Raw genomic sequence first — 26,757 nt, forward strand, 5'->3', positions numbered from 1 at the left:
TAGGGTTGCCGTGCACTACTGCTGACCGCTGCCCTATACTGCAGCAGTCCTTCAGCGGTATAGGGACTGACGCACAGTCTGCTAAACACTAATACACAACCTGCTTGGTCCACAAAAGTTCTTATAAGGACTGGTAACTTGGTATAGGGTGCTACGGTACATAGGCTTGAGTGCGGTACAGTCTGCTGTTCTGTAAGGACCGCTATCGGTCCACAATAGATAGGGTTGACGTGCACCACTGCTGACCGCTCACCTATACTGCAGCAGTCCTTCAGCGGTATAGGGACTGACGTACAGTCTGCTAATCACTAACACACAACCTGCTTGTTCCACAAAAGTTCTTATAAGGACTGGTAACTTGGTATAGGAAGCTACGGTACATAGGCCTGAGTGCGTTACAGTCTGCTGTTCTGTAAGGACCGCTATCGGTCCACAATACATAGGGTTGCCGTGCACTACTGCTGACCGCTGCCCTATACTGCAGCAGTCCTTCATTGGTATAGGGACTGACGTACAGTCTGCTAATCACTAACACACAACCTGCTTGGTCCACAAAAGTTCTTATAAGGACTGGTAACTTGGTATAGGGTGCTACGGTACATAGGCCTGAGTGCGTTACAGTCTGCTGTTCTGTAAGGACCGCTATCGGTCCACAATACATAGGGTTGCCGTGCACTACTGCTGACCGCTGCCCTATACTGCAGCAGTCCTTCAGCGGTATAGGGACTGACGTACAGTCTGCTAAACACTAATACACAACCTGCTTGGTCCACAAAAGTTCTTATAAGGACTGGTAACTTGGTATAGGGTGCTACGGTACATAGGCTTGAGTGCGGTACAGTCTGCTGTTCTGTAAGGACCGCTATCGGTCCACAATAGATAGGGTTGACGTGCACCACTGCTGACCGCTCACCTATACTGCAGCAGTCCTTCAGCGGTATAGGGACTGACGTACAGTCTGCTAATCACTAACACACAACCTGCTTGTTCCACAAAAGTTCTTATAAGGACTGGTAACTTGGTATAGGGTGCTACGGTACATAGGCCTGAGTGCGTTACAGTCTGCTGTTCTGTAAGGACCGCTATCGGTCCACAATACATAGGGTTGCCGTGCACTACTGCTGACCGCTGCCCTATACTGCAGCAGTCCTTCATTGGTATAGGGACTGACGTACAGTCTGCTAATCACTAACACACAACCTGCTTGGTCCACAAAAGTTCTTATAAGGACTGGTAACTTGGTATAGGGTGCTACGGTACATAGGCCTGAGTGCGTTACAGTCTGCTGTTCTGTAAGGACCGCTATCGGTCCACAATACATAGGGTTGCCGTGCACTACTGCTGACCGCTGCCCTATACTGCAGCAGTCCTTCATTGGTATAGGGACTGACGTACAGTCTGCTAATCACTAACACACAACCTGCTTGGTCCACAAAAGTTCTTATAAGGACTGGTAACTTGGTATAGGGTGCTACGGTACATAGGCCTGAGTGCGTTACAGTCTGCTGTTCTGTAAGGACCGCTATCGGTCCACAATACATAGGGTTGCCGTGCACTACTGCTGACCGCTGCCCTATACTGCAGCAGTCCTTCAGCGGTATAGGGACTGACGCACAGTCTGCTAAACACTAACACACAACCTGCTTGGTCCACAAAAGTTTTTATAAGGACTGGTAACTTGGTATAGGGTGCTACGGTACATAGGCCTGAGTGCAGTACAGTCTGCTGTTCTGTAAGGACCGCTATCGGTCCACAATACATAGGGTTGCCGTGCACTACTGCTGACCGCTGCCCTATACTGCAGCAGTCCTTCATTGGTATAGGGACTGACGTACAGTCTGCTAATCACTAACACACAACCTGCTTGGTCCACAAAAGTTCTTATAAGGACTGGTAACTTGGTATAGGGTGCTACGGTACATAGGCCTGAGTGCGTTACAGTCTGCTGTTCTGTAAGGACCGCTATCGGTCCACAATACATAGGGTTGCCGTGCACTACTGCTGACCGCTGCCCTATACTGCAGCAGTCCTTCAGCGGTATAGGGACTGACGTACAGTCTGCTAAACACTAATACACAACCTGCTTGGTCCACAAAAGTTCTTATAAGGACTGGTAACTTGGTATAGGGTGCTACGGTACATAGGCTTGAGTGCGGTACAGTCTGCTGTTCTGTAAGGACCGCTATCGGTCCACAATAGATAGGGTTGACGTGCACCACTGCTGACCGCTCACCTATACTGCAGCAGTCCTTCAGCGGTATAGGGACTGACGTACAGTCTGCTAATCACTAACACACAACCTGCTTGTTCCACAAAAGTTCTTATAAGGACTGGTAACTTGGTATAGGGTGCTACGGTACATAGGCCTGAGTGCGTTACAGTCTGCTGTTCTGTAAGGACCGCTATCGGTCCACAATACATAGGGTTGCCGTGCACTACTGCTGACCGCTGCCCTATACTGCAGCAGTCCTTCATTGGTATAGGGACTGACGTACAGTCTGCTAATCACTAACACACAACCTGCTTGGTCCACAAAAGTTCTTATAAGGACTGGTAACTTGGTATAGGGTGCTACGGTACATAGGCCTGAGTGCGTTACAGTCTGCTGTTCTGTAAGGACCGCTATCGGTCCACAATACATAGGGTTGCCGTGCACTACTGCTGACCGCTGCCCTATACTGCAGCAGTCCTTCATTGGTATAGGGACTGACGTACAGTCTGCTAATCACTAACACACAACCTGCTTGGTCCACAAAAGTTCTTATAAGGACTGGTAACTTGGTATAGGGTGCTACGGTACATAGGCCTGAGTGCGTTACAGTCTGCTGTTCTGTAAGGACCGCTATCGGTCCACAATACATAGGGTTGCCGTGCACTACTGCTGACCGCTGCCCTATACTGCAGCAGTCCTTCAGCGGTATAGGGACTGACGCACAGTCTGCTAAACACTAACACACAACCTGCTTGGTCCACAAAAGTTTTTATAAGGACTGGTAACTTGGTATAGGGTGCTACGGTACATAGGCCTGAGTGCAGTACAGTCTGCTGTTCTGTAAGGACCGCTATCGGTCCACAATACATAGGGTTGCCGTGCACTACTGCTGACCGCTGCCCTATACTGCAGCAGTCCTTCATTGGTATAGGGACTGACGTACAGTCTGCTAATCACTAACACACAACCTGCTTGGTCCACAAAAGTTCTTATAAGGACTGGTAACTTGGTATAGGGTGCTACGGTACATAGGCTTGAGTGCGGTACAGTCTGCTGTTCTGTAAGGACCGCTATCGGTCCACAATAGATAGGGTTGACGTGCACCACTGCTGACCGCTCACCTATACTGCAGCAGTCCTTCAGCGGTATAGGGACTGACGTACAGTCTGCTAAACACTAATACACAACCTGCTTGGTCCACAAAAGTTCTTATAAGGACTGGTAACTTGGTATAGGGTGCTACGGTACATAGGCTTGAGTGCGGTACAGTCTGCTGTTCTGTAAGGACCGCTATAGGTCCACAATAGATAGGGTTGACGTGCACCACTGCTGACCGCTCACCTATACTGCAGCAGTCCTTCAGCGGTATAGGGACTAAGAGTTTTGTCACAGGGTCATTTAAAAAATGACATGCAGAGGAAGAGGCAGGCCCTTCCGCAGGGGTGGTAGGGGTAGGGCAGGAGCAACAGGCTTGAGCCAAAGTGGGAAGTTGCAGAAGGTGCGTTCAATTACTTTAAAGGATGCACCAGACTTGGTTGAGTGGCTCGCTCAGCCTTACTCTTCTGCACCCTCCTCATCCTCTCGATCTGCACCCTCTTCTTCACTCTCTGCTATGTGCACCCCCAAAGACACTACCACCAACAACACGACCACCACCACCACCACCACATACCTTCCGCTTGAGTCACTGGAATTATTTTCCGATCCATATCAAGAGGACATTTCTGATGCGCAGCCACTCTTGGTATTGGATCAGGAAGAGGAGGTAGCAACAAGCGCTACTCAGCAGTCTGACGCCAGTACCCAGATCAGCCCAAGGAGGAGGTTGGTCCCCGGTGTTGCTGCCTACTCTACTTATAGCGGTGGGGAAGGTGACGTTGATGATGACGTGTCTAGTGATGTCACGTGGGTGCCCACAAGAGAGGAAGAGGAGGGGAGTTCAGAGGGAGATATGGACCAGCAGATAGGGAGGAGAAGCAGCAATGACTTACATTGCACAGCAGGGACAAAGCAGACTGCAAATGTATCAGGAGCGAGTCATCGACCATGTACGGTCACATCTGGCGCTCCCAGGACACCGGCACATGGCTCCGCAGTGTGGGCTTTTTTTAACGTGTCCGCTGCTGACAATAGCGTTGCCATCTGCAATCTTTGCAGTCAACGCGTTAGTCGCGGTAAGCCCAATACTCACCTAGGGACGACCGCCTTAAGAAGGCACATGAGCAGCCATCACCGAGCCCAGTGGGAGCAACGGAACACACAAAGCCACACTGCAGGCTCTCACCGTCCAGCCTCGTCTTCTACTTCTCCTTCTCCTCTCTCCTCACAATTGTCCTCCACTCCACCTTCCATCACGCCAAGCTCACATTTTTCTGCAAAAAGGCAGGCTTCCGTGGGCCTAATGTTTGAGCGTAAAAAAATGATGACGCCGGATAACCCTCTTGCCCAACGGTTGGCGGCTGGCTTGTCAGAACTCATAGCCCGCCAACTACTGCCATATAAACTGGTGGACTCGGAGGCCTTTCGCAAATTTGTGGCCATTGGAACACCACAATGGAAGGTCCCAGGAAGGAAGTATTTCTCAGAGAAGGGCATCCCAGAGCTATATGGCCATGTTCAGCGGCAAGTGAATGTATCTCTGGCACACAGTGTCGGTGCCAAGATACATCTGACCACAGACACGTGGTCTAGCAAACACGGGCAGGGAAGGTATATCAGTTTTACTGCCCACTGGGTGAACCTTCTGACGGCCGTCAAGCATGTAACCCGTGGCACCCGTGTAGATTTGGTTTTACCGCCACGGATTGCATGCAGGCCTGACTCTTCTTCTCCTCCTCCTACTCCATCCTCCTCCCTCTCCTCCTCAGCTGCCTCCTCCTTTTCCGCTGCTAGCGTCTCTTCCACTGCACCGCCCAAGCTCCCCAGAACCTATTCCACATGCCAGGTGAGACGTTGCCATGCCGTGCTGCGTCTGTTGTGCCTGGAAGCAAAGAGCCACACTGGCCCGGCACTCCTTTCAGCTTTGCGTTCACAGGCAGATGAGTGGCTAACACCGCTCAATTTGACAGTTGGTAAAGTGGTGTGTGACAACGGTGCCAATCTGCTTAGCGCATTGAAACAGGGCAAAATCACGCACGTGCCGTGCATGGCACACGTCTTAAACTTGGTCGTGCAGCGATTCCTTGTCAAATACCCTGGGGTCCAGGACATCTTGCGGCAGGCAAGGAAAATCTCGGCCCATTTCAGAAGATCTTACACGGCCATGGCTCGCCTTGCTGACATTCAGCGGCGACACCATCTGCCGGTCAGACGTCTTATTTGCGATTGCCCGACGCGATGGAACTCAACCTTCTATATGCTTGATAGGCTGCTCCAGCAGAAACGTGCAGTTAACGTCTACCTGTATGAACTCTGCGAAAGAAACGGTTCTGGGGAGCTGGGTTTTTTTTCACCGCGCCAGTGGCTGCTCATGCGCGACACATGCAGACTTCTGCGGCCATTTGAGGAGATCACCAAACTGGTCAGTCGCAGCCATGGCGCCATCAGTGACATGGTACCTTATGCCTTCTTTCTGGAGCGTGCATTGCGTCGTGTCATTGATCAGGCTGTGGAGGAGCAGGAGCGGGAAGATGAGGAAGTCGCAATGCTGGATGAATTCCCAGGGGGGGCTACTCTATCTGAGACAAGTCAACAACAGGAGTCTGATGAGGAGTCAGAGGAGGATGGTGCCGGGGCGGATGAGCAGGAGCAAGAAGAGCATGCTTTAAACCTTTCTGGGATCCCTGTTGTGCGAGGATGGGGAGAGGAGAATGAAGAGGACGACATTATCCTGGATGATGAGCAGGAGCCAGGCCACCACACCGCTTCCACTTTAGTGCAAATGGGGGCCTTCATGCTCCAGTGTTTTAATAGGGACCCCCGTATAAAAAGCATGAGGGTCAAGGACCAGTACTGGGTGGCAACGTACTTAGACCCCCGGTACAAACACAAAATGGCGGAAATGTTACCGCCGTCGCAGAGGGCTGTCAGAATGCAGCACTTCCAGGCCTTGCTTCGAGAAATGCTGCATTCTGCTTTTGCGTGCGCTGGCAGAGGAGCAATTCCCACTCCCAGAGAAGGATTTGCGGGTACCAATCCAACAGCGCCTGCAAGAAGAGGCCGGTTTGAAGATGTGTTGGTGACTTCGGATATGAGGTCATTCTTTCAGCCGACCCATCGACAGGTGTCATCCGGATCCAGCATCAGGGAACGCCTAGACCGTCAGGTGTCCGACTACATTGGGTTAACGGCCGATGTGGACGCTCTGAGGAGTGATGAACCCCTAGACTACTGGGTGGGCAGGCTTGACCTCTGGCCAGAGCTTGCCCAATTTGCAATCGAACTGTTGGCTTGCCCCTCATCCAGTGTCCTGTCCGAAAGGACGTTCAGCGCAGCAGGGGGGATTGTGACCGATAAGCGTACTCGCCTAGCTCACCACAGTGTTAACTACCTCACATTTCTAAAAATGAATGAGGCATGGATCTCGGAGGAATTCAACACATGTGATCAGTAGACCATGTATATGTCTATAAACAATTTTTGGAATCAAGCACACAGACCTTCTTAATTCATTTGGCTCACTTCCCTGACCCAAAAAAGCACACCGTACTATATGCCCCTACCCTCCTCTTTGAAGAGGTTGAGCGGTGTCATATTTCTACTGGGGCTGCTTATTATGAGGGGTTCCCACCATCCCTGTGCTGTGCTGACTTCCTCCTGGGTGTTCTTATTATGAGGGGCTCCCACCATCCCTGTGCTGTGCTGACTTCCTCCTGGGGGTTCTTATTATGAGGGGATCACACCATCCCTGTGCTGTGCTGACTTCCTCCTGGGGCTGCTTACGGTGCTGCTGTCAGCGCTGTATGTCACGGAGCTGCTGTCAGCGCTGTATGTCACGGAGCTGCTGTCAGCGCTGTATGTCACGGAGCTGCTGTCAGCGCTGTATGTCACGGAGCTGCTGTCAGCGCTGTATGTCACGGAGCTGCTGTCAGCGCTGTATGTCACGGAGCTGCTGTCAGCGCTGTATGTCACGGAGCTGCTGTCAGCGCTGTATGTCACGGAGCTGCTGTCAGCGCTGTATGTCACGGAGCTGCTGTCAGCGCTGTATGTCACGGAGCTGCTGTCAGCGCTGTATGTCACGGAGCTGCTGTCAGCGCTGTATGTCACGGAGCTGCTGTCAGCGCTGTATGTCACGGTGCTGCTGTCAGCGCTGTATGTCACGGAGCTGCTGTCAGCGCTGTATGTCACGGAGCTGCTGTCAGCGCTGTATGTCACGGAGCTGCTGTCAGCGCTGTATGTCACGGAGCTGCTGTCAGCGCTGTATGTCACGGAGCTGCTGTCAGCGCTGTATGTCACGGTGCTGCTGTCAGCGCTGTATGTCACGGAGCTGCTGTCAGCGCTGTATGTCACGGAGCTGCTGTCAGCGCTGTATGTCACGGAGCTGCTGTCAGCGCTGTATGTCACGGAGCTGCTGTCAGCGCTGTATGTCACGGAGCTGCTGTCAGCGCTGTATGTCACGGTGCTGATGTCAGTGCTCTGTATTACGGTGCTGCTGTCAGTGCTCTGTATCTCCTGCACCCTCTTGTTTGCCTACCCTGGTCCCTGACCTTCCCTCTCCTCCATTGCCTTCATTAGCTCCATAGTCCTGAATTGTCAGAACAATTTCCCAAATAAAAAAAAAATGCTTGTAGTTATCGATCCCAAATTCACCTCATACATGTATTATGCTATTGTCCAGGTGGTGGGACTACGTGCTACCCCCTAATAATTACCCCGTGGCCGCAAATTCGACCTAAAGGTTTGCGAAATTCGCCTCCCATTGAAGTCAATGGAGCCCGCGGCGAACGGTCGTTTTCGCGAACGTTTGTGTCCGTTCGCGTTTCGCGTTCGCGAAACGTCCCGTCGGAAGTTCGTCCATCACTAGTCATGGGTGGGAGGTTACGGATACACATCTAGGGGGGCTTAAGTCCTTACAAATGTTATGCTATTGGTTGCTTTTCAACTGTTAGGACTTATTCAGAGTAGGGCCTAAACATGTGTTATCTGTATCAGGAAACTATGATTGCGCAGTAGAGAAAGTGGAGTTTACTCAAGTGATGTGCTGGAGAAGTATGGAGTTTTAGAGACTGCCAATATAGATTCAAGACGTTTGTTCAATTCAACAAGATCAATAATTTGGGCATCCCATGTCCCTTTTCCCCATAGTTAAATCCCCTGAATAAAAAACAACAAAAACAAGCTAAAGGACTGTTCATTGACTGGCAATGTGTGTCTGAAGTGAATACCTGGCCAAGCAGGGTGATGTCAGGAACTACTACATGCATCGAACCCATGGGGGCACCGCTACACTATGTTTGCAGTGGGAGGACCTTTTGTGCGATGATGAGTGGTGGCTGGTTAAGGAGCTTGGATTGTTAAGAGGTAAGGTTGAAATGAAGGAAGAGTGGCCCTACTTATTGTAGTAATGTTCACTAGTAATCCAAAAAGCAGCCAAGGGGGACTACAAGTCCCAGAGAGCAGAAGAGGCTTCGGGGAGAGAGAGAGAGACAAGGAGGCTTATTCATTTTCACATGTAGACATAACTAATGAACGCAAGTTCTCACGTACTGCTCATATTGGATGTTCCCCTTTTTACTGGCTTACCCGCACTCACGGAGGCAAGGGCATGATCCAATAGATGGTCAAGGCACATACTTAAGGCATATTTTTATGCCCATGAGGTAAGAGCTCTGAAAGCACTGAGAGCACACCATTGGAACTACAGTCAACGTTTTACAGTGAGCATTTTGTCATAAAGAATATATGCAACCTCAATTCACTTGGACAGCATTGAATCCTCTTCACACCTTTTTTAGCACTTTATATTTTGGCTTGCACTTTATTGACTGATTTGCACTTTTTATATTGGACTGCAGTGGATGCACTTTACTATATATTATTCAGGCCTACATGGTCATTGCACATTTTTAATTTGTTATATGTGCCGAATAATGCTTTGTTTACAGGTTATTTACACCTACATCATTGTCATGGTATTTTAATCACTTAAGTAATGCGCACAATCTTTTACATTTTTTACATGTTTTTAAGCCAAGGGGCAGACAGCGACCACAAACCTACAAAATTGCAGTCTCTAAAAGGGCTAGTCACTTACTTTATATTATTCAACAATAAAGGACAGACATAGTGAATTTACTTCAGCTATGAGCATTTTGAATTTCACCTGTATTTTTATTTGTTTGATAGTGATTTCCCTTCATTTATAGTAATCAGAGCACAGAAGCAGAAATTATTTGCAGAATACAAGTTTATTGGAAAGGGAAGAAAAACAGATACTTCACACCAAGTTCCCACAGATATCACTAGGCCCCATTTATGAAAGCATCTGAGAGAAGTATTACCACAGACAGTATCAATCATATTCAATAAAACAGTACAAAAAACAACAATTGTGTCCACAGCAACCAATCAGAAATTTTGTCTGAACTGAACTCACTGTGGAAAAAGAAACTCTTGTTGGCTGCCATGGATTGCAGCCCTTGTTTACTTTTTTGCACTACCTTATCAAATTAACCTGAACGTGTAGACATCCAATTATATGGTTCCTTCGCCATCTAAATGGTTGCTGTGGGTAATACACACTTTCTGAGATCATTCATATTTTGGACACTGTCTTAAATGAGGCCTAAGTGTTGCTGGCACATATAAGTCATCATGAAACATTTACAGATACTTCTAGAATGTCAGTTAGATCTTCAGCTTCTCTTCAGTAGCATTCACTTTCTGTGACACAATCCGACCGTTCACCACTTCCTCTACGATGGTTGTGACTTTCCTGGTCTTGTTGGGCTCTAGAAATGGAAGAAGAGGTTAAAGTGCATCTGTGCCAAAGAACACGGAATTCACTTTTAAAGAGCTTAAAATATGATGGGTTATTTAAAGTACTACACATTACTCTCTTCTATCTAAGACAGGTCAATTGTTTTAGCTTTATAATAGTGATCCCAAAAGCTACTTGTTGGAAATGAAATCTGTACTTTGAAAAATATATGGGCAACCTTTGCTGACCTCTACTTGATAGTTTCCTGGCTCCTGACCCAATGGCTTTAATACTTTCTAAGTCACTGAACTAAATATGTATGTAGGATATGAATTCTAAATTCTGTCATACTTTACCTGCTACACTTTTTTTCCAACTCAGAGACCTGTACTACTGAAGTAATGAAGCTATAGACAGCCAGACAATAGCATTTTCCAAACTAGGTCAGCAACGGCAGCCTACTATGTCTGCATTCTCTACATACATTGTATGGTTACTAGCCCTGCACGGTACATGATGACACCCAGGGACCTCCTGCAGCCCTGAGCTTCAGGCTAAAGAGAACAAGGCTGGAACCTACCCTTAAACTAAATGAGCATTAAACCCCCACTGTAGATTTTGTCGAATTCCCACAGCTACTGAGGTCATTATTAAGAGCTAATAATTATTAGGAGCTCCTACTTCCTCTGGAATTTAAGGGAATTTAACAGGGAAAGCTGAAACACACAAAGGGGGACAAGAACACCGAAAACTTACAAGTGGAGCGCCCAAAACTCACAAGTGGAATGGAAAGGAATTGGGAACTATGGCAAGGACATCTCATTATTGAAGTTCCCATTGCATACCAGCAGGAAGTCAGAGGCTGACTCAATCTACCAGATTTCATCTATGTCTAAATATCATTTTTTGGTGGACTAACTCCTGTATTAACCTGCTTTTTTAAGAATTGTAAATGGCTAGACGAATGTAAATCCTGCTGAGATAAACATTTGAATCAATCAATAGTCCTGCATTGTAGAGAAGTCCCATCACTTCGACAATATGCTAGAATAGTGTCTGGAAATCATCTGGTTTCCCATGTCTGCTAAATGTCACCAAAGATTTAAAAAAATGACATTTACCTTTCACGGGGATTGATACTTCTTTGCAATGCCATCTGCAAAACATGCGAGTTATAAATATCAGAATATTTTTTAAATATCAAAATAAATATGTATAGTAGATCAAATAAATGACCAAACTTACGGTTCTCCATCAAGAAGTCTGCGGTATGTCTCGATCTCCTGTTCCAGACGGGTCTTAATATCCAGTAGAAGTTTGTACTCAGCGTTCTGACGTTCCAGATCACTGCGGGCCTGGCTAAGCTGTTCTTCTAAGTTTCCTACAACACCCTGCAATTGTGCCAGCTGTGTGCCGTAGCATCGCTCTGTCTCTGCCAGGGAGCACTCAAGAGACTTTTTCTGGAAGAAATAAATGTTAAAGTGTTATTTCCAGCTACCAGGAAAATAATTTAGTGTCATGCTAAATTGAATTGTACTAATGTCAGAAAAACATTAGGGTTTGCCATAACTCAAGCCTTAAACTTATGCTCATAGACTAAGCAAGGCTTTCATATTCTGGACTGTACTAATTCTTTCTAATCCTTCTGCAGCTGCAGCCACTGATCAGTGTATTCTGACGGTGGCTGGTGCTGCTGTCACAATACAATGTCGCGATGGGGGGGGGGATCCTCTATCTACCCCATCTACATCATTGGAGAAATCAGTTGTTTTTTTATTTTTATTTTTACTTGCCCGCTGGCAGAATGAAAAAAATAAAAAAACTACATGTCTAAGGCCAGCGTCAGAATTAGGTGTCATGGTACTGGGTTCCTGATGCATGGATGCAGGATGAGGTATGTAGCAAAATATGGGTTCATTAGTACTATGGTTTAATCTGGCCATACACTATTAGAGTTTTGTAGGCTGAATTAAAAAAATCTGATTCCACCTGCACGCTATACATTGTGGATGGAAAGATCCCCCTGCTGAGCTATTGTATTCTGACAGCTGGCAGCAGCTGGCACAAAACTCAAACATCAGCTTCAATTGGCTAGATGCAATTTCTCTTTGGGTGTGGTGTCAATTTTCTTCCGTGCTTTCTTGATTTACCAAACAAAGGATGCCAGGCAGGAGGGTGCCGACAAGGCCACCAAGTATGTGAATTTTGGCTGGTACATCAGCAACCAGCCAAAATTCAGTGCATAGCCAGCTTTAGTCTGGCTCAGTGTTTGCCTTAATTGGTTCAGTGTTTTAGGAAGAAAGTGTTGTGGGGGGGGGGGGGGGGGGGTAAATGTAAAGTGCTCACTCTAGGGGTTGTTAAGGGTTGTTAAGGTACAGGTTAATTTATAGTGTTGAGAGGGAGTGTTGGGACTTCAGTGTTGGGATTACATTAGTTGTAAAGTGTTCAGGTAGTAGAGGGATATGTGTTAGGGTAGTGCTTAGGTGTATTTATTTGAAATTTTATTTTTAATTACATAAGGGTCATGGCACCTTAGCGATACTGTTGTTTACAAAGAAATGCTCATACTGCCATTAGTCACTCCCTTGCCAACTGGATGAGTGAGGAGTCACTACATCGTCGAAGGAAATGCTGCAGAATGAAATATTTCTCTAATGTGTTTACCCCTAATAACTGTATTGCAATCCTGTCACTGGCAAATTCTTGCCATTGCAAGGTTCTCTAATGCTACAAGGCCATTAGGGAAACTGCAGATTTGTCACTGGTGCCTGGAGCTTGGGACGGATTGAGAGCATCATGGGCCTGGTGCTGAGGAGTTTGGTGTGCCAAATAAAATGAAAATACTTTTTTTTTTGTTAAAACAAATTAAATATTTAAACAAATAAAATTAAAGAGCGAGGGGGTTGAGAGAGAGCGGGGTGAAGGGGGGGGGGGGGGGGTGAGAGAGAGAGGGGGTGTGCAGGAGAGAGAGGGGTGAGAGAGGGGGTGAAAGAGAGAGAGGGGCAAGAAAGAGGTGATAGGGAGATGGGGTGAGAGAGAGGGAAGGTGGAGAGAGAGAAGATGCCTTTCGGTAGTTTTAGTAGGGTAGTAATGTGGCGCACTATGGGTGGAGCCACATTGAGGTAAGAGTGGGAGGAGCTGCCTTACATGAGATGCATGGGAACATGCGTGCTCTGTCACATCTGCGCGATGTAAATGGAGCCTTACACTTACCAACCATGTAACTATGTATGCACTATGACAGACCCTTCCTGCCTCTCTGCTAATCTCTCTTGCATCTTTATCCATCTCCTCTCAGTACACCTGTGCATTCTAAATCCCCCTGCCAACCTCTGCACCCTAAACCTTCCCCTGCACACCAAAACCCCTCATCTCTGCTTAACTCCATATGCCTCTGCTCATCTTTGCACCCCAGTCCCCATGCATGCCCACCATTTGGTCATGTTTGCCCTCCAAACTGTAATCCCTTCTCTGTTTATCTCTGGACATCCCCCGCTCCATCTGCTCACCTTTTACAGTATAGGCTGATGGCAGGCTCAGTGACTATGACAGGCAGGGATTTTTGTACATCCCGAATGTAAGCAGCATTCAGCAAAGGCTGGCCCTATCTAAGGAAGGGGCCTGGAGCTGCAACTCCAATAGCCCCTATGTTAATCCGGCCCTGCCTGGAGCTCCCGATGCTGAGAAGAAGTGCATCAGTATTCCCAGGCTTGTCTAATTGGAAGTTTAAGGAGACCTAAGTGTTCTTTTTAAATTGTCTTTTTTAATTATATGATTTCATATATAACTGCTTTATTTGTAATGTGTAGACATTTGTATCTGATCAAAATGTTTGCTCTTTCAGCAAACTTTGTTGACAAGGGCACCATCAAATTCCAGTCTACTCGGCACTCCTACATGTCTTTACTCCACCCATGTGAGATGTGGGGTGGCATGTAGTTGTTAAAAGAATTAAGAAGCAAAGGTTACCATAGCAAGTTGTGCCTGCAGCTCAATCTCCAGTTCTTGAAGAGTACGTCTTAGCTCTGTCAACTGCGACTTGTGACATTCAACCAATTCAGTGCTGTGGCCAATCTCCTTGTTGAGCTCTGCACTCTGGAATGCATGAATAGTAAGTACATGTAATTAATATTGACAGGCCACATACAATCCAACATTGACAGACGTTCCTGGCTTAGGCGTAGCATGAGCCTGGTCTTATGAAGGCTCATTTCACTGTCCAGCTTTACACTTTTCTTGCATTGGGAAACAAATGTAATATTTATTGTTTATAAAAGAAATAAAAAGTAAAAAAAAAGGTGCTTTATTCAACTATAGTTTTAGGTCACTACAAAGAATGTGTCCTTTTATATTGTATATTTCTTTTAGATCTAATCCTCCATTATATACTGGAAATAAAACTTGACCCTTTGTCAGGGCCAGGCTGTGGGGTAGGCAGCTAAGACAGCTACCTAGGGCTCTTCAGCAGGATTGGGGGTGCAGGAAAGACAGGAAATGCAACCCATACTACCAAAGCCATTTAGAGCTCATTGGGGAAAGGGGGGCGCACTTTGGCCTTTTTGCCTTGGGTGCTAATGGACTTTTCCTGACATTGTCCCCTGTTCCAAAATAGTTGAACAGCAGAAGCTGAAGTGCACCTTGAAGTTAATGATGACTGGATTACCTTTTCATTGAACCAGTCAGCAGCCTTCTGTCTGTTCTGTTCTGCGATGTGTTCATACTGAGATCTCATGTCATTGAGAAGTTTGGCCAGGTCCACTCCAGGGGCAGCATTCATTTCCACATTGACGTCGGCTCGCTCTCCCTTCATAGCATTAAGTTCCTAGACAAATACAATGGGATAGCATATTAATACAATATGTTGGTTTACCCTTCTCTTATAATACTAGTTAATCATACCAGTCTTTGAGTTGATATTTTACTAAGTAGATTAGATCTAAAGTTGTGAGGCAGTGGTTCAAATTTCAGTTTTCTTAACATCTCTAGTAGAAGGTAATAGGCTTAATGTAAACCTCTGCTTGTGTTGGAAACTGCACTGGACTGACTGGATTGGTAACTGATCCTGAATGCGTATTCATGTGGGCAAAATGGAAGGAATGTCTCCCGGTGGATAGTGCCCAGTGATGGATAGTAGCGATGGTCCCTCTTGGAAATTGGGCTGCTGCCTTTTCCGTCCGACCTTACGGTCGTTTCAGCATGTAGACTTGGACAAAATGAAAGGAGTGCCCAGTGTCCTGAGAATTGCAATGGTATGGTTTATAGGCGTTTATTAAAGAATAGCAACACGTACATCAAGCTAATGTGTTTCAGGGGAATACACTCCCCCTTTTTCAGGGCTGTTGCTGCGTACTGTTTAATGGGAACAATTCCCATGAATGGTTATATTGGAATCAAGGTTTCGAAAACTAGGATGGCGGGATGCCAGCTTTAGTTGTATAGGCAGCCGATGCCTTGGCTTGATGTACATGTTGCTACTTTTTAATAAATGCCTATGAATAATACCTTAGAATTTGTATTTCTCTGGACACTTTGCGCTCCTTTCTTTTTATCCAAGTAATGTAAACCTCTGATCATTCACCCACTGGGAGTAAATAGACAACAATTATTTTTTTGTGAACTTTAAAAATGTTCCTATCTGGTTGACAAGGGCCTGTTAGCAGCTGTTTTTTTTTGGCCTGCTGCTTCTAGAGTTTGTACCAGGGTAATCATAACATGAGTTATAAGTATCTCTAAGATTATAATTTCAGCACCATTCCAGATACATTTAAGGCTCATTATGTTGTTTTCCTGCAGTTGCCATTTATTTGGAATGCATGTCAAACACAGTTCAGTAAAATCCCATTGGCTTAAATTGAGCAGTAGACAAGGCAGTCCACAGGCTGCGTTTAATCTGCTTTGCGTTGGGCTGTGTTCCTTGGCATGTCCTATTGAGGTGCCTTCAAACTGCAGGCAAAGGTGGTCAAATGCAGCCTATTTATTCAAATACATGCATTTGCATTCCAATAGCAATTTCAGTGTTTGAAAAGAACATCCCTTAACGTGAGCCTCTAAAGAGATGCTGTCTCTCTGGGCAAAATGAGAAGGTGTGTACATACTGTAGCTCAGTCCCCAACCATGCTTCTTCCTTGTCTCTCCACGCTGCTGGAGATCTTACGAACAGAATGGGGCTTCTGGGTATGAGGAGTACATGCCCCCCCATGTGACAGTGCTTGGATCTAAGTGACATCACTAGGCCTGAACACTGTCATGTAGGCTGTGCTTTGATATAATCTCCAGGAAGTATATGTACTTGGGGATGGGTTACATCATTTCATTCTGAATGGTAAGTGGACCATGCAAAGCCGCAGATGGACTCTGGTGGCAAGAAAGTGCCCTGAGGCGATTCAGTTCGCATAGGTAGAGCTATACAAGTCACTCATTCATTCATTCATTCATTCATATGCCTATTAGAAACATCATCGTAGCACAACTTTTTACATTTGCATTCCTGTGCTACTGAGCAAGTGGGCAAAAGCCACGATCCTATCATGATAACTAAGCAGGAAACCTAATGGAGGTCGATTGCCTCAGTCCTTGTATATAAATCCTCTGCATTCTATACCTGCTATTGGTGATAACTGACCCAAAGCTAGAAGGTAATTTTTCATTAAGATCATCAACAGGGTTTTTTCCACCAAAATCCATACCTCTTCATGGTTCCTCTTCATGCACTCAAGCTCTTCCTTCAGACTCTCAAGCTGTGGTGCCAGGGTGGACTTGGCAAATGTCAGTTCTTCTAGTACCCTACGTAGACCGCATATGTCTGACTCTACACTCTGATAGAGGCACAGTTCATTCTCGTACCTGAAAAAAATGCATTTATTGAACATCTTCATAATGGATTACATTCAAATTTGTGTATCAAGCTCAAGTTGACCTAGACATACTGTATGTGAGCGATAATGCTATTTTTTTAAAGTCTCTTCCTTTTTGCCAGCCTGCATCTTTTGTGATTTTTTTTTACTGTGAAAATTACAGTGTATGTCAGGGCAAAAAGTAAAAAAAAATCAGTACTTCTCTGAAGCACATTTTCCCCTTATTTTATCCCTTTAAAGATGTTGCAAGTACAGAAAAATATCTGTGTATAACCAGAAATCCAGAGTTCTCCTAACGTCCTGTTATGTACTGACAACACAGGATTACCAAACTCCCCACCCTTTTTTTCTTCTGTACAACCATACGTTAAAATTGGGTTCCCCCTTAGAGTCTGATATCAGCTGACAGCGGACCTTAGTCCACTGTCAGATGAATATGGTTACAGAAGTGCACTTCTGTAAACCAAAGGAGAAGTAGGCATGTTTTGGCCCTACTTATCCTTTAACCAGAATGTATGACTGAGAACAACATGGTTGAACAGAAGATCAAAGCATACTAAAATACACAAGTTCTTGTAGACAACTACAGTTTTACATAATATGCAAGTGAATGATTGATGATATCTGCACTATAAAATTTTTTTTTTAAAATGTTCTTTGTTACTGGAAACTGTCAAAAAAGCGTAATGAGCATGTACTCAGAGAACCTAGTTAATGCACAGTCAATGAGATCAAAAGCGTAACTAAGGCTGGATTCACACCTATGGCATTTTTAGTGCTTTTTGCATTTTGCAGATTTGCCACTACAGTCCATTTAACATTGTTTCCTATGGAACACGTTCTGTAGTGCAAATCTGCAAAATGCACTAAAAATGCATAGATGTGAATCCAGCCTAAAGCTGGCCAGACATGCATAGATTTTTTGCATGCAACAGATTCCCCCATCCATGCTAAACAGTGAAGATGAACGAATCCCCTGGCTGGTTTTGTAATCTGACAGCTAGTGCCCATTTTCTGAATACTTGAGCAGTTGATTGGTTTCAGTTACTGTTTGACTGACAGTTTTTTCTTTCAATCTTAAGATTATTATTATTATTATTCAGGATTTATAAAGTGGAAACAGTTTCTGCAGCTTTTTTTTTTTTTTACCGCAATTTTACATTTGCTTTTTGCAATTTTATTTATGCTTTATGCTTTATTTTTGCCAAATTTGTTGTTGGGTAGAATCAAAAATGCAAAATGCAAACCACGGCAAAAACACAATACATGCTTATTTTGCCGCTTTTCTATTAAAGTCCATTGAACCAAAATAGCAACGTTTTGTGTTTAAAAAAAAGTCCCTGACCCTTTCCGCAGTGGCACAAAAATGCATTGATGTGAACATGTTCCATAGGAACCTATGTCCTGCGTTTCTGTAAAAAGCATGAACAAAATGCATTGGTGTGAATGGAGCCTAAAAAATAATCTAAGATTTAGGTTTTTCAAGCCAGGTGGTTCCAGGAGGACCACCCATGGGTCAAATCTTAGCTGATTTGGCAGGGAATGGTTGAAATTCAATCTTTTTATGGCTTTCTTTATTACCATCTCTTAACAGCTATAAAAAATTACCAACAAATGAGCAATTAATTTAAAATTAATAATATAAGCAAAATGGTTGACTCCTTCAAATGAATCTCTTAAAAATAATATTTTCCTCTAATGCAATCCACTTGAACCCCTGAACAGCTAATTTTTTTTGCCCCTTAGTCAGACACCCTTTTCGTTTTTATCCAAGGACAAAATTCCTGTCTTATATGTGGAGCTGCCTTTTTAACTCTATAATTAGAGTGTTGGGTAGTAATGAGCTTGGGTGTATTCAAGCCCCACATGCCCGATCCCGCCAGGAAGTCGACACTGTACAGCGCTAATCACAGGCAGTGAGACATTTCCCGGTCCACGGCTGCTCAGATCGTGAAATGTCTCACTGCCTGTGATTAGCGCCGTACCTGTGTCGGCTTCCTGGTGAGATTGGGCATGTGTGGTTTCAAACATGCCCAAGCCCATCACTAGTGTTGGGGGAAGGTGGAAGAAAGATATAATCTATCAATGAAGAATCTGCTGAGAAGAGATGGTGACTTTAAAAAAGAAGACAAGAAGAGTTAAATCAGATTTAACAGCCAGCTAACAACATCCAGGAGAGAACCAGGCTTTCCCTGCTGTTTTGCAATTAACAGGCCTGCAAACAGTGTATTGGTTTCTGCTGCGTAGACAAGATCTGCCATCTGCAGGTTGATGAAATTGGACAGCACTTTTTTTTTTATTCACTTGCAACCATCATGGTCTGACAGCACCCATTTACAACAACAAAAAAAACAAAAAACGTATATATTGCATCAGTGTAATGTCCCATTAGCTTGCACTAAATGGAGCTAAATGCTGATGGAACCTAATTATCAATAAACATCCATCTATATGTTGCCTAAAGTTGGACGCTGAGTAAGAGAGACAGAGGCATAGATGCAAGGCTTACATGACTGGATTTCAAGGACTTTGGCATAGGAGGAGTTTAAAGTTTCAAAGGAATTATAGTGTTGGGGTACATACCTGATGGTGGGGTCAGAGAGGAACAGGAGGGGCTTCATGGGTTAGATTGGAAGGTGTTTCAGGCAGTGGAAAGATAGCTGGCATTGGGCAAAATTCCTCCCTACTCTAGTTACTTTCATTCAGATGTGAGCTTTTCCTGGAAGCTGTGGTAGCTTACAGGATTACAGGGTCCTTGAAGGTGGTCATTAAGGTCAAATGTAAATTAGGCAGGGACCCATCTTAGGTATGGCTTTCCTTATTTTGTATGGTTGAGTGCAAGTGAAGTGGTGGTTGTTCATGATTGTATCTCCCGGGTTTTTTGGTGCATTTGCCTGTGTTGTACGGCTGGAGGCCTACCCTACAGATTTACAAAAATACTGAAGTAAAGTGCCTGCAAGGACCTTGGGCTCCATTCCTTTTGTGTTGAATATCATTCTGATATGCACTGATTTTGCTAATAAAAGTCTGCTATGGCAATTAAACTCCACTTCGTCAGTTGTGTTGGTTTGTTGTAGTGATCAGGCAGTTTGGGAGACAAGTCTTCTTTAATACCCTAGTCATGAGAAGGGCTATTACATATCATTTATTCTGGTGTCTACACTTACTTAATTTTGAAGTCTTCAGCAGCCAGCCTGGCATTGTCTATCTGAAGCACAATTTGGGAATTTTCAGAACTTTCAGCTAAAATCTGGGGAATAAAAAACAGTTCAGAATTATGAGTTAAAAAACAACATATTTTCTTTGTGACTCTGAGCTGTGTGTTCTATAGTATTCTTTTTTAGGTTTATACTAAATTATACTATACCAAAGAGCCTATCATGGACCCCCCAAAGGATGCCAAATTTATTTAAATACTCCTAAATCACATACATTTAGCATTAATATTATTTCATATTTAAAAATATTTTCAAAATGATGCCTTAAAGGCCAACTGGATTTTCAGCTTAAATCAGCTATTTACAATACGGGAACAGCAAAACAATCAACTTCTTAAGCCCCATACACACTATCAGATTTTCTGCTGATTTTTTCCTTCGGATTTACCAAAGCCATATAATATGAGGTCAAACCTTAGGAGTTTCAATTTGTATGCAATCAGACAGGCCCTTTCACTACATGGTTTTGGTAAATCTGAAGACAAAAATCAGCAGAAAATCTGATAGTGTGTATGGGGCTTTACGGTTAATTTTCCTTCAAAACAGCTAAAGCCTGAGTAAAAAAGCCTGTTCCTTGCTACCAGCTGCAGAAAAGGACCCTTGGATCTTTGCTCTCTGTGTGAAAGCAGTGGCCCCTCTTCAGAGATCTGACACACCCCTGCTGAGTTAGACTCCTCTATTACATTGAAAACTTGCTCTGATTGCTCGTAGTGTTGACAGGTTGAGTATTCAGCCTGCAGTGTTGACAAATGCAGACTACTTTTGTGCCTGAGCCAGCTTAGTTCCATTCTACCATGAAGGAGAAACATTTTTGTTATACATACCACAGGGCTCAGCCCAGCATCTACCCATGAGGGAAAACCTGGGTCTTTGAGTAGAGCCATTCAGATTATCTGGGTATAACTTCTATGTGGTCAATTACAGTTGGCATCAGTGATAAGACATATGGAAAGGATCCCTGTAGGTGTGTTTTATGGAATGCCCTACTCTGATCACCAATGTTTAGGGGTATAAATAGCATTGTTTTTTAGCCCCTCATAATGACAGTGGTTCTTTGCAATTTTGCTTTAGGGCCCTTTGAGTTCTAGTTATCCCCCTGATGCTTGTGGACTTTTTTCTCACACAAAGTTCTGTCTGACAATACGGATTCCAAATTTCAGAGTGCTACTAAAATCCATCTAATATAACCCACCTTGCATCTGAGATCCTCAATGATGCGAAAGAATGGGCTGTAGTCCTCTACTTTGGGCTGATGCTTAATGTACCACTCCTTGATTTTTGCCTCAAGGTCAGCGTTGGCATCTTCCAAAGCCTTGACTTTATCCAAGTAAGTGGCCAGACGGATGTTGAGGTTCTGCATGGTCTCCTTTTCTCCTCCATGCAGAAGGCCATCGTTGGCTCCATGACTCCCAAAGTGTTCAGCTGCTATAGCCAAGTCTCCAACCAGACTGCTGACCCTGTGGCTGCTCATGCTGCTAACTGATCTTACAGATCCACTTTTCCAATGGCAGGACATGGTGCAAGATGGCAGGTGCAAAGTTGTAGATTTCCAAGTAAGAAGCCCTTGGTGGATCATGTAACACTCCACATCCACGAGGTTTATATACAAGTTTCAAGGATGGGTGTTGTATCGCATCACCTTTTTTTTAAACAATAAAACACAAACTAAATCCAGGTTGGATTATTACAAATTGCATGTAAAAAACATATAAGCTGTTTTTTGTAGGTTAATTTTATGTTGTAGGGGAGATCATTGGTGTTGAAAAACAGAGTTACTCAGCTAAATATACCAATTATGACGTTGTTTTTTATATGGCAGTTTTCTAGTGATATGTTTTACTGATATTTTAAGGATTATGGCAGTCACTGAACAGACATGGTGATAATCCTGCATTCAATGTGATTCATTAATCCCTGTGGTTGGTATGTAAATGGGTTTACTAATGGATACATGTGAAATGGTTATAAAAAACAAATACTTTTCGGTAAATTAAAAAAAGCCTGTTACTATTACAGGTTCTGTCTTAGAGCCCATTCACCAGTGGGCTCTAAAGCTATGAAAATGTGCTGTGGCACAATCTTACAGAGTAAGATTTTTTTTCCCTTCGGTATCAGGAAGTTAGCTGACATCTTTCCAAAGTGAGGGAAATCCCTGGTAGGCTTCAGGGTCCCCATAACTAATGTCGCTATTAAAAGATTTCCACTTTGTTCCTGTTGTGATGACTACCAGGCCCCAAGAGCAAGACATAAGCAGCGCCAGCAAATAACTACATTCATCAAAAAACCTTAATCTATGCACCCCTCTGAAACCAATTTAATTTTGTTACTAAGAACTAGATTTACTGGACTTGTGTCGCCCACCTAACAACCAACCTTCTGACCCATAAGAGGGTCCCTTCTGGAAACAGCAGCACTCTCACTGGACAGGGGGATAGCAGATTGGAGGGGTTTAGTCTTAAAGCTTGAGCGGTCAACCTTTAGTAACAATTTGCGCAGAAGAGGCCTTTTTGTTAATTATAATTATAGTGGACACCTTGGAATACTTGCTCTTAGATGAAGATTTTAGTTTTAAAAGTTTAAAATACTTGCCCAATTTGCTTTATTTATTTATTACATTACTTTTTTTAATTATACATTACTTTTACAATGCCATCAATTTACGCGGCTCTTTTTAACATACTGTATATATTATACATTCACATCAGTCCCTGCGTTCAAGGAGCTTACAACTTTAGGTCCCTATCTCCCATTCATACATATAGTATATTATCAAAAGTATTGGGACACCTACCTTTACACACACTTGAACTTTAATGATATCCTGGCCTTAGTCCGTAGGGTTCAATATTGAGTTGGCCCACCTTATGCAGCTATAACAACTTCAACTCTTCTGGGAAGGCTGTCCACAAGGTTTAGGAGTGTGTCTATGGGAATGTTTGACCATTCTTCCAGATGCACATTTTTGAGGTCAGGCACTGATGTGGACAAGGAGGCCTGGCTCGCAGTCTCTGCTCTAATTCATCCCAAAGGTGTTCTATTGGGTTGAGTGCAGGTCAGTAAGGTTCCTCCACCCTAAATATTTGGAGTCCTGACCTCAACCTGATGATGGGAATGTTCAAACTTTCCCATAGACACACTCCTAAACCTTGTGGACAGCCTTCCCAAAAGAGTTGACGCTGCAAATGGTGAGCCAACCCAGTATTGAACCCTACGGACTAAGACTGGGATGCCATTATAGTTCATGTGCATGTAAAGGCAGGAGTCCCAATACTTCTGGTATACAGTATATAGTTGGTTTATAGTGTACATACACATACTAGGGCAAATTTATATAGGAGTCAATTTACCTACCAGAGCAAACCCACGCAGGCACAGAGTGAACATTCAAACTCCAGAAAGGTAGTGTTGTGCTTTAAATAACTTCTTGGCTTCTAAGGAACATTTTTCACTGTGCAAAAGTCTCAGCATTCACACAGTCATCATGAATAATCCTTAACCGCTTTCCGGCCGTCATATGATGGCCAAGCGGCCCGGCTCTCATTCTGGGCGGGCGTCATATGATGTCCGTCCATTTAAACAGGGAACGCGTGCATCCCTGCTCCTTTGGTGATGCCGTGTCACGGAGATGGTGAACAGCTATTGGGCATGGCTGTTTACCACGTGATCGGCTGTGATGAAGTTATGGTTGATCACAGATTGTACCGCCCCACTTTGCACAATGCATTCGCGCAATTACGGCGATGGCAACATGTTCCCGGGAACATTGCTCGTCACCATTGCTGGTAAACAGCCATTGGTACCTGAGTACCTGTCACCAGGCCATCAGAGTACCCGAGTACCTGTCACCAGGCCATCAGAGTACCCAAGTACCTGTCACCAGCCCATCAGAGTACCCGAGTACCTGTCTTCAGCTCATCAAGTTACCTGAGTACCTACCTGCAGCCCATCAGAGTACCCGAGTACCTTTTGTGGGTAATTCCATTGTCCTGGTGCTCAAGGACCTTCAAAATTGTGATAGGTAGGAATGAAAGGAGATGTGTAATTTATGCTCCTAGAACGCCTGAAGGTACTACTTCAATGTTGGGCCTTTGTATGTGGCCAGGCCATGTAAAAGTCTCACACATGTGGTATAGCCATACTCGGGAAGAGTAACAGAATGCATTTTGGGGTGTAATTTTTGCTATATACATGCTATGTGTTAGAAATATCTTATAAAATTTACAACTTTGTGTAAAAAAAAAAGTTTTCATTTTTTTATACATTTTCCAAAAACTTCTAGAAAAAAAAAAGAACTGTTCAAAAGACTCAGTATGCCTCATAGATTATACATTGGGTGTTTTCTTTCCAAAATGGGGTCATTTTGTGGGCAATTACATTGTTCTGGTGCTCAAGGGCCTTCAAAAGGGTAATAGATGGTTGAGAAATGAGATGTACCTTTTATGCTCGTAGAACGCCTGAAGGTGCTACTTCAATGTTGGTCCTCTGTATGTGGCCAGGCTGTGTAAAAGTCTCATACAACGTGGTATCGCCATACTCGGGAAGAGTAGCAGATTGTATTTTGGGGTGTAATGTGTTGTATGCATATGTTGTATGTGATAAATAACCTGATAATATGACAATTTTGTAAAAAAAAATAAAAAAATTGTAGGAAAAAAATTACAACTTATGCCTATACATCGGAATGTCTACTTTGTAAAAATGGGTCATTTGGGGGGTATTTCCTGACTTGTTAGTGTCTCAAGAAATTAGATTCAACTGATGTACTGAAAGTGGAGGGCCACCCTGAAAACAAAAAAATATAAAAAATTACAAAAAAATCTAAAAAAAAAAAAATGAAAATTTTTTTTTTTTTTTACTTACCAGAAATGCCTGTTGCTAGGCACATAATCCTAATCTTCCTCTTCCTCCTCCGCGGAGATCTTCTGTCTTCTCTCCTCGTCGCAGCGTCTTCTGGGTAATGGGTCGCGCTGTGTTCTGGGAACTGTGTGTTCCAGAACACAGCGAGTCCCATTCAGAAAGTGCTGCGGGACTCGCGCATGCGCAGTAGGAAACGGGCAGTGAAGCCATAAGGCTCCACTGCCTGTTTCCCTTAGAGGGAATGGCGGCGCCGGGACCCGAGAGCCGAGGGACGGGTCGGCCTTGGGCGGCCGACATCGCGGGCGCCCTGGACAGGTAAGTGTGTTTATTAAGTCAGCAGCTGCAGTGTTTGCAGCTGCTGACTTTTTTTTTTTTTTAAACGGCCCTCCTCTTGAAGGCCTGATCAGATGTGATCAATTTTCAGTGATTAGCACCATAGGTTGTAGAAGCTATAACTTTCACAAAGACCAACGAATATACACTAATTTGGGTTATTTTTACCAAAGATATGTAGCAGTATACATTTTGGCCAAAATTTATGAAGAAAAATGACTAATTAGCAACATTTTATGACAGAAACAAAGAAAAAGGCATTTTTTTTCACAAAAGTTACTGTATTTTTTTAATTTATAGCACAAAAAATAAAAAATAAACTAGTGATTAAATACCTGGATCTAAACTTTACCAACAACAAAATCAGATCGTTTAAATTCTGATCGTGTTTATACAATTCTGATGGACAAAGTGCCATGCATGCTCAGAATAAATTATGAGACGAAAGCTATTGGCTACTGGTCTATTTATAGTCCCGTCGTATGTGTTTTACGTCACCGCAACTTTGTGCGACAGTGTGTATGCTAGACAAGTTTGGGCCAAAATCCGTCGGAAAAAATCAGACGGATTTTGTCGTCGGGAAGTCTGATCGTGTATACAGGGCATAAAGGTGAAATGTCTACCCGTTTATGGACTGCATTTTCCATACTTATAGCTCTTAACCTATTTAACTTCTTAACCTCCGGAAGATTTATCCCCCCTTGATGACCAGGCCCATTTCGGCAATATGGCACTGTGTAATGCTGGCCATACATTATACAATTTTCTTCTATATATTTCCTTTATAATTACCAAAACCATATAATATGAGGTCAAATCTAAACACTTTCAATTAGTGTGCAATCAGACAGGCCCTTATACTACACAGTTGAAGGTAAATCTAAAGGAAATTGAATAAGAAAATTGTATGGTGTATGGCCAGCTTTACTTTAACTGACAATTGCGCAATCATGCAATACTGCATCCAAAAAATGTTTTATGTCATTTGTTTCCCACAAATAGAGCTTGGTGGTATTTGATCACTTCTGTGTTTTTTTAAATTTTTGTGCTATAAACAAGAAAAGACCAACAATTTTGAAAAAAACAAAAAACAACAATATTTTTTTACATTCCGCTATAAAACCTATCCAATATAAGTTATTAAAAAATTTAATTTCTTCATAAGTTTAGGTCAATATGTAATCTGCTACATATTTTTGGTTAAAAAATCACAATAAACGTATATTGATTGGCTTGCGCAAAAGTCATAGCATCTACAAACTATGGTAAATATACACTGGAATTTTTAATTTAATTTTTTATACTAGTAATGGTGACAATTAGTGACTTAAAGGGGGACTATGATCTTGCGGTGGACATTCGGACACTAACTGACACTTTTGGAAACAGGCCGATGGGAGCTTTTCATCGGATTTTCCGACCTTG

The 26,757-nt window shown here is 43.9% G+C and overlaps 1 protein-coding gene across 1 annotated transcript; it reads right to left on the reverse strand.

The window, feature by feature from the left end:
- Positions 1–9,539: 9,539 nt before the first annotated feature.
- LOC143935760 (keratin, type I cytoskeletal 42-like) lies at positions 9,540–21,733 on the reverse strand. The gene is made up of 8 exons (XM_077459866.1): positions 21,335–21,733; positions 20,092–20,174; positions 16,757–16,913; positions 14,734–14,892; positions 14,040–14,165; positions 11,316–11,530; positions 11,192–11,226; positions 9,540–10,101 (listed from the first exon to the last, which is right to left on the reverse strand). The coding sequence occupies exons 1-8, from the start codon at positions 21,716–21,718 to the stop codon at positions 9,998–10,000; spliced, it is 1,263 nt and encodes a 420-aa protein (XP_077315992.1). The 5' UTR covers positions 21,719–21,733; the 3' UTR covers positions 9,540–9,997.
- Positions 21,734–26,757: the final 5,024 nt, after the last annotated feature.

Source organism: Lithobates pipiens, unplaced genomic scaffold, assembly GCF_037356315.1.
Source record: "Lithobates pipiens isolate NorthernLeopardFrog02 unplaced genomic scaffold, aLitPip1_a1.2 Scaffold_28, whole genome shotgun sequence".
Taxonomy (NCBI): domain Eukaryota; kingdom Metazoa; phylum Chordata; class Amphibia; order Anura; family Ranidae; genus Lithobates; species Lithobates pipiens.

Coding starts and splice junctions, on each gene's coding strand:
- LOC143935760 (XM_077459866.1), bottom strand. CDS start 21,718: ATGATCCACCAAGGGCTTCTTACTTGGAAATCTACAACTTTGCACCTG. Junction 20,175..21,334: donor TTGAGGATCTCAGATGCAAG/GTGGGTTATATT, acceptor TTTATTCCCCAG/ATTTTAGCTGAAAGTTCTGA. Junction 14,893..16,756: donor TGAAGAGGAACCATGAAGAG/GTATGGATTTTG, acceptor GTATTTGTCTAG/GAACTTAATGCTATGAAGGG.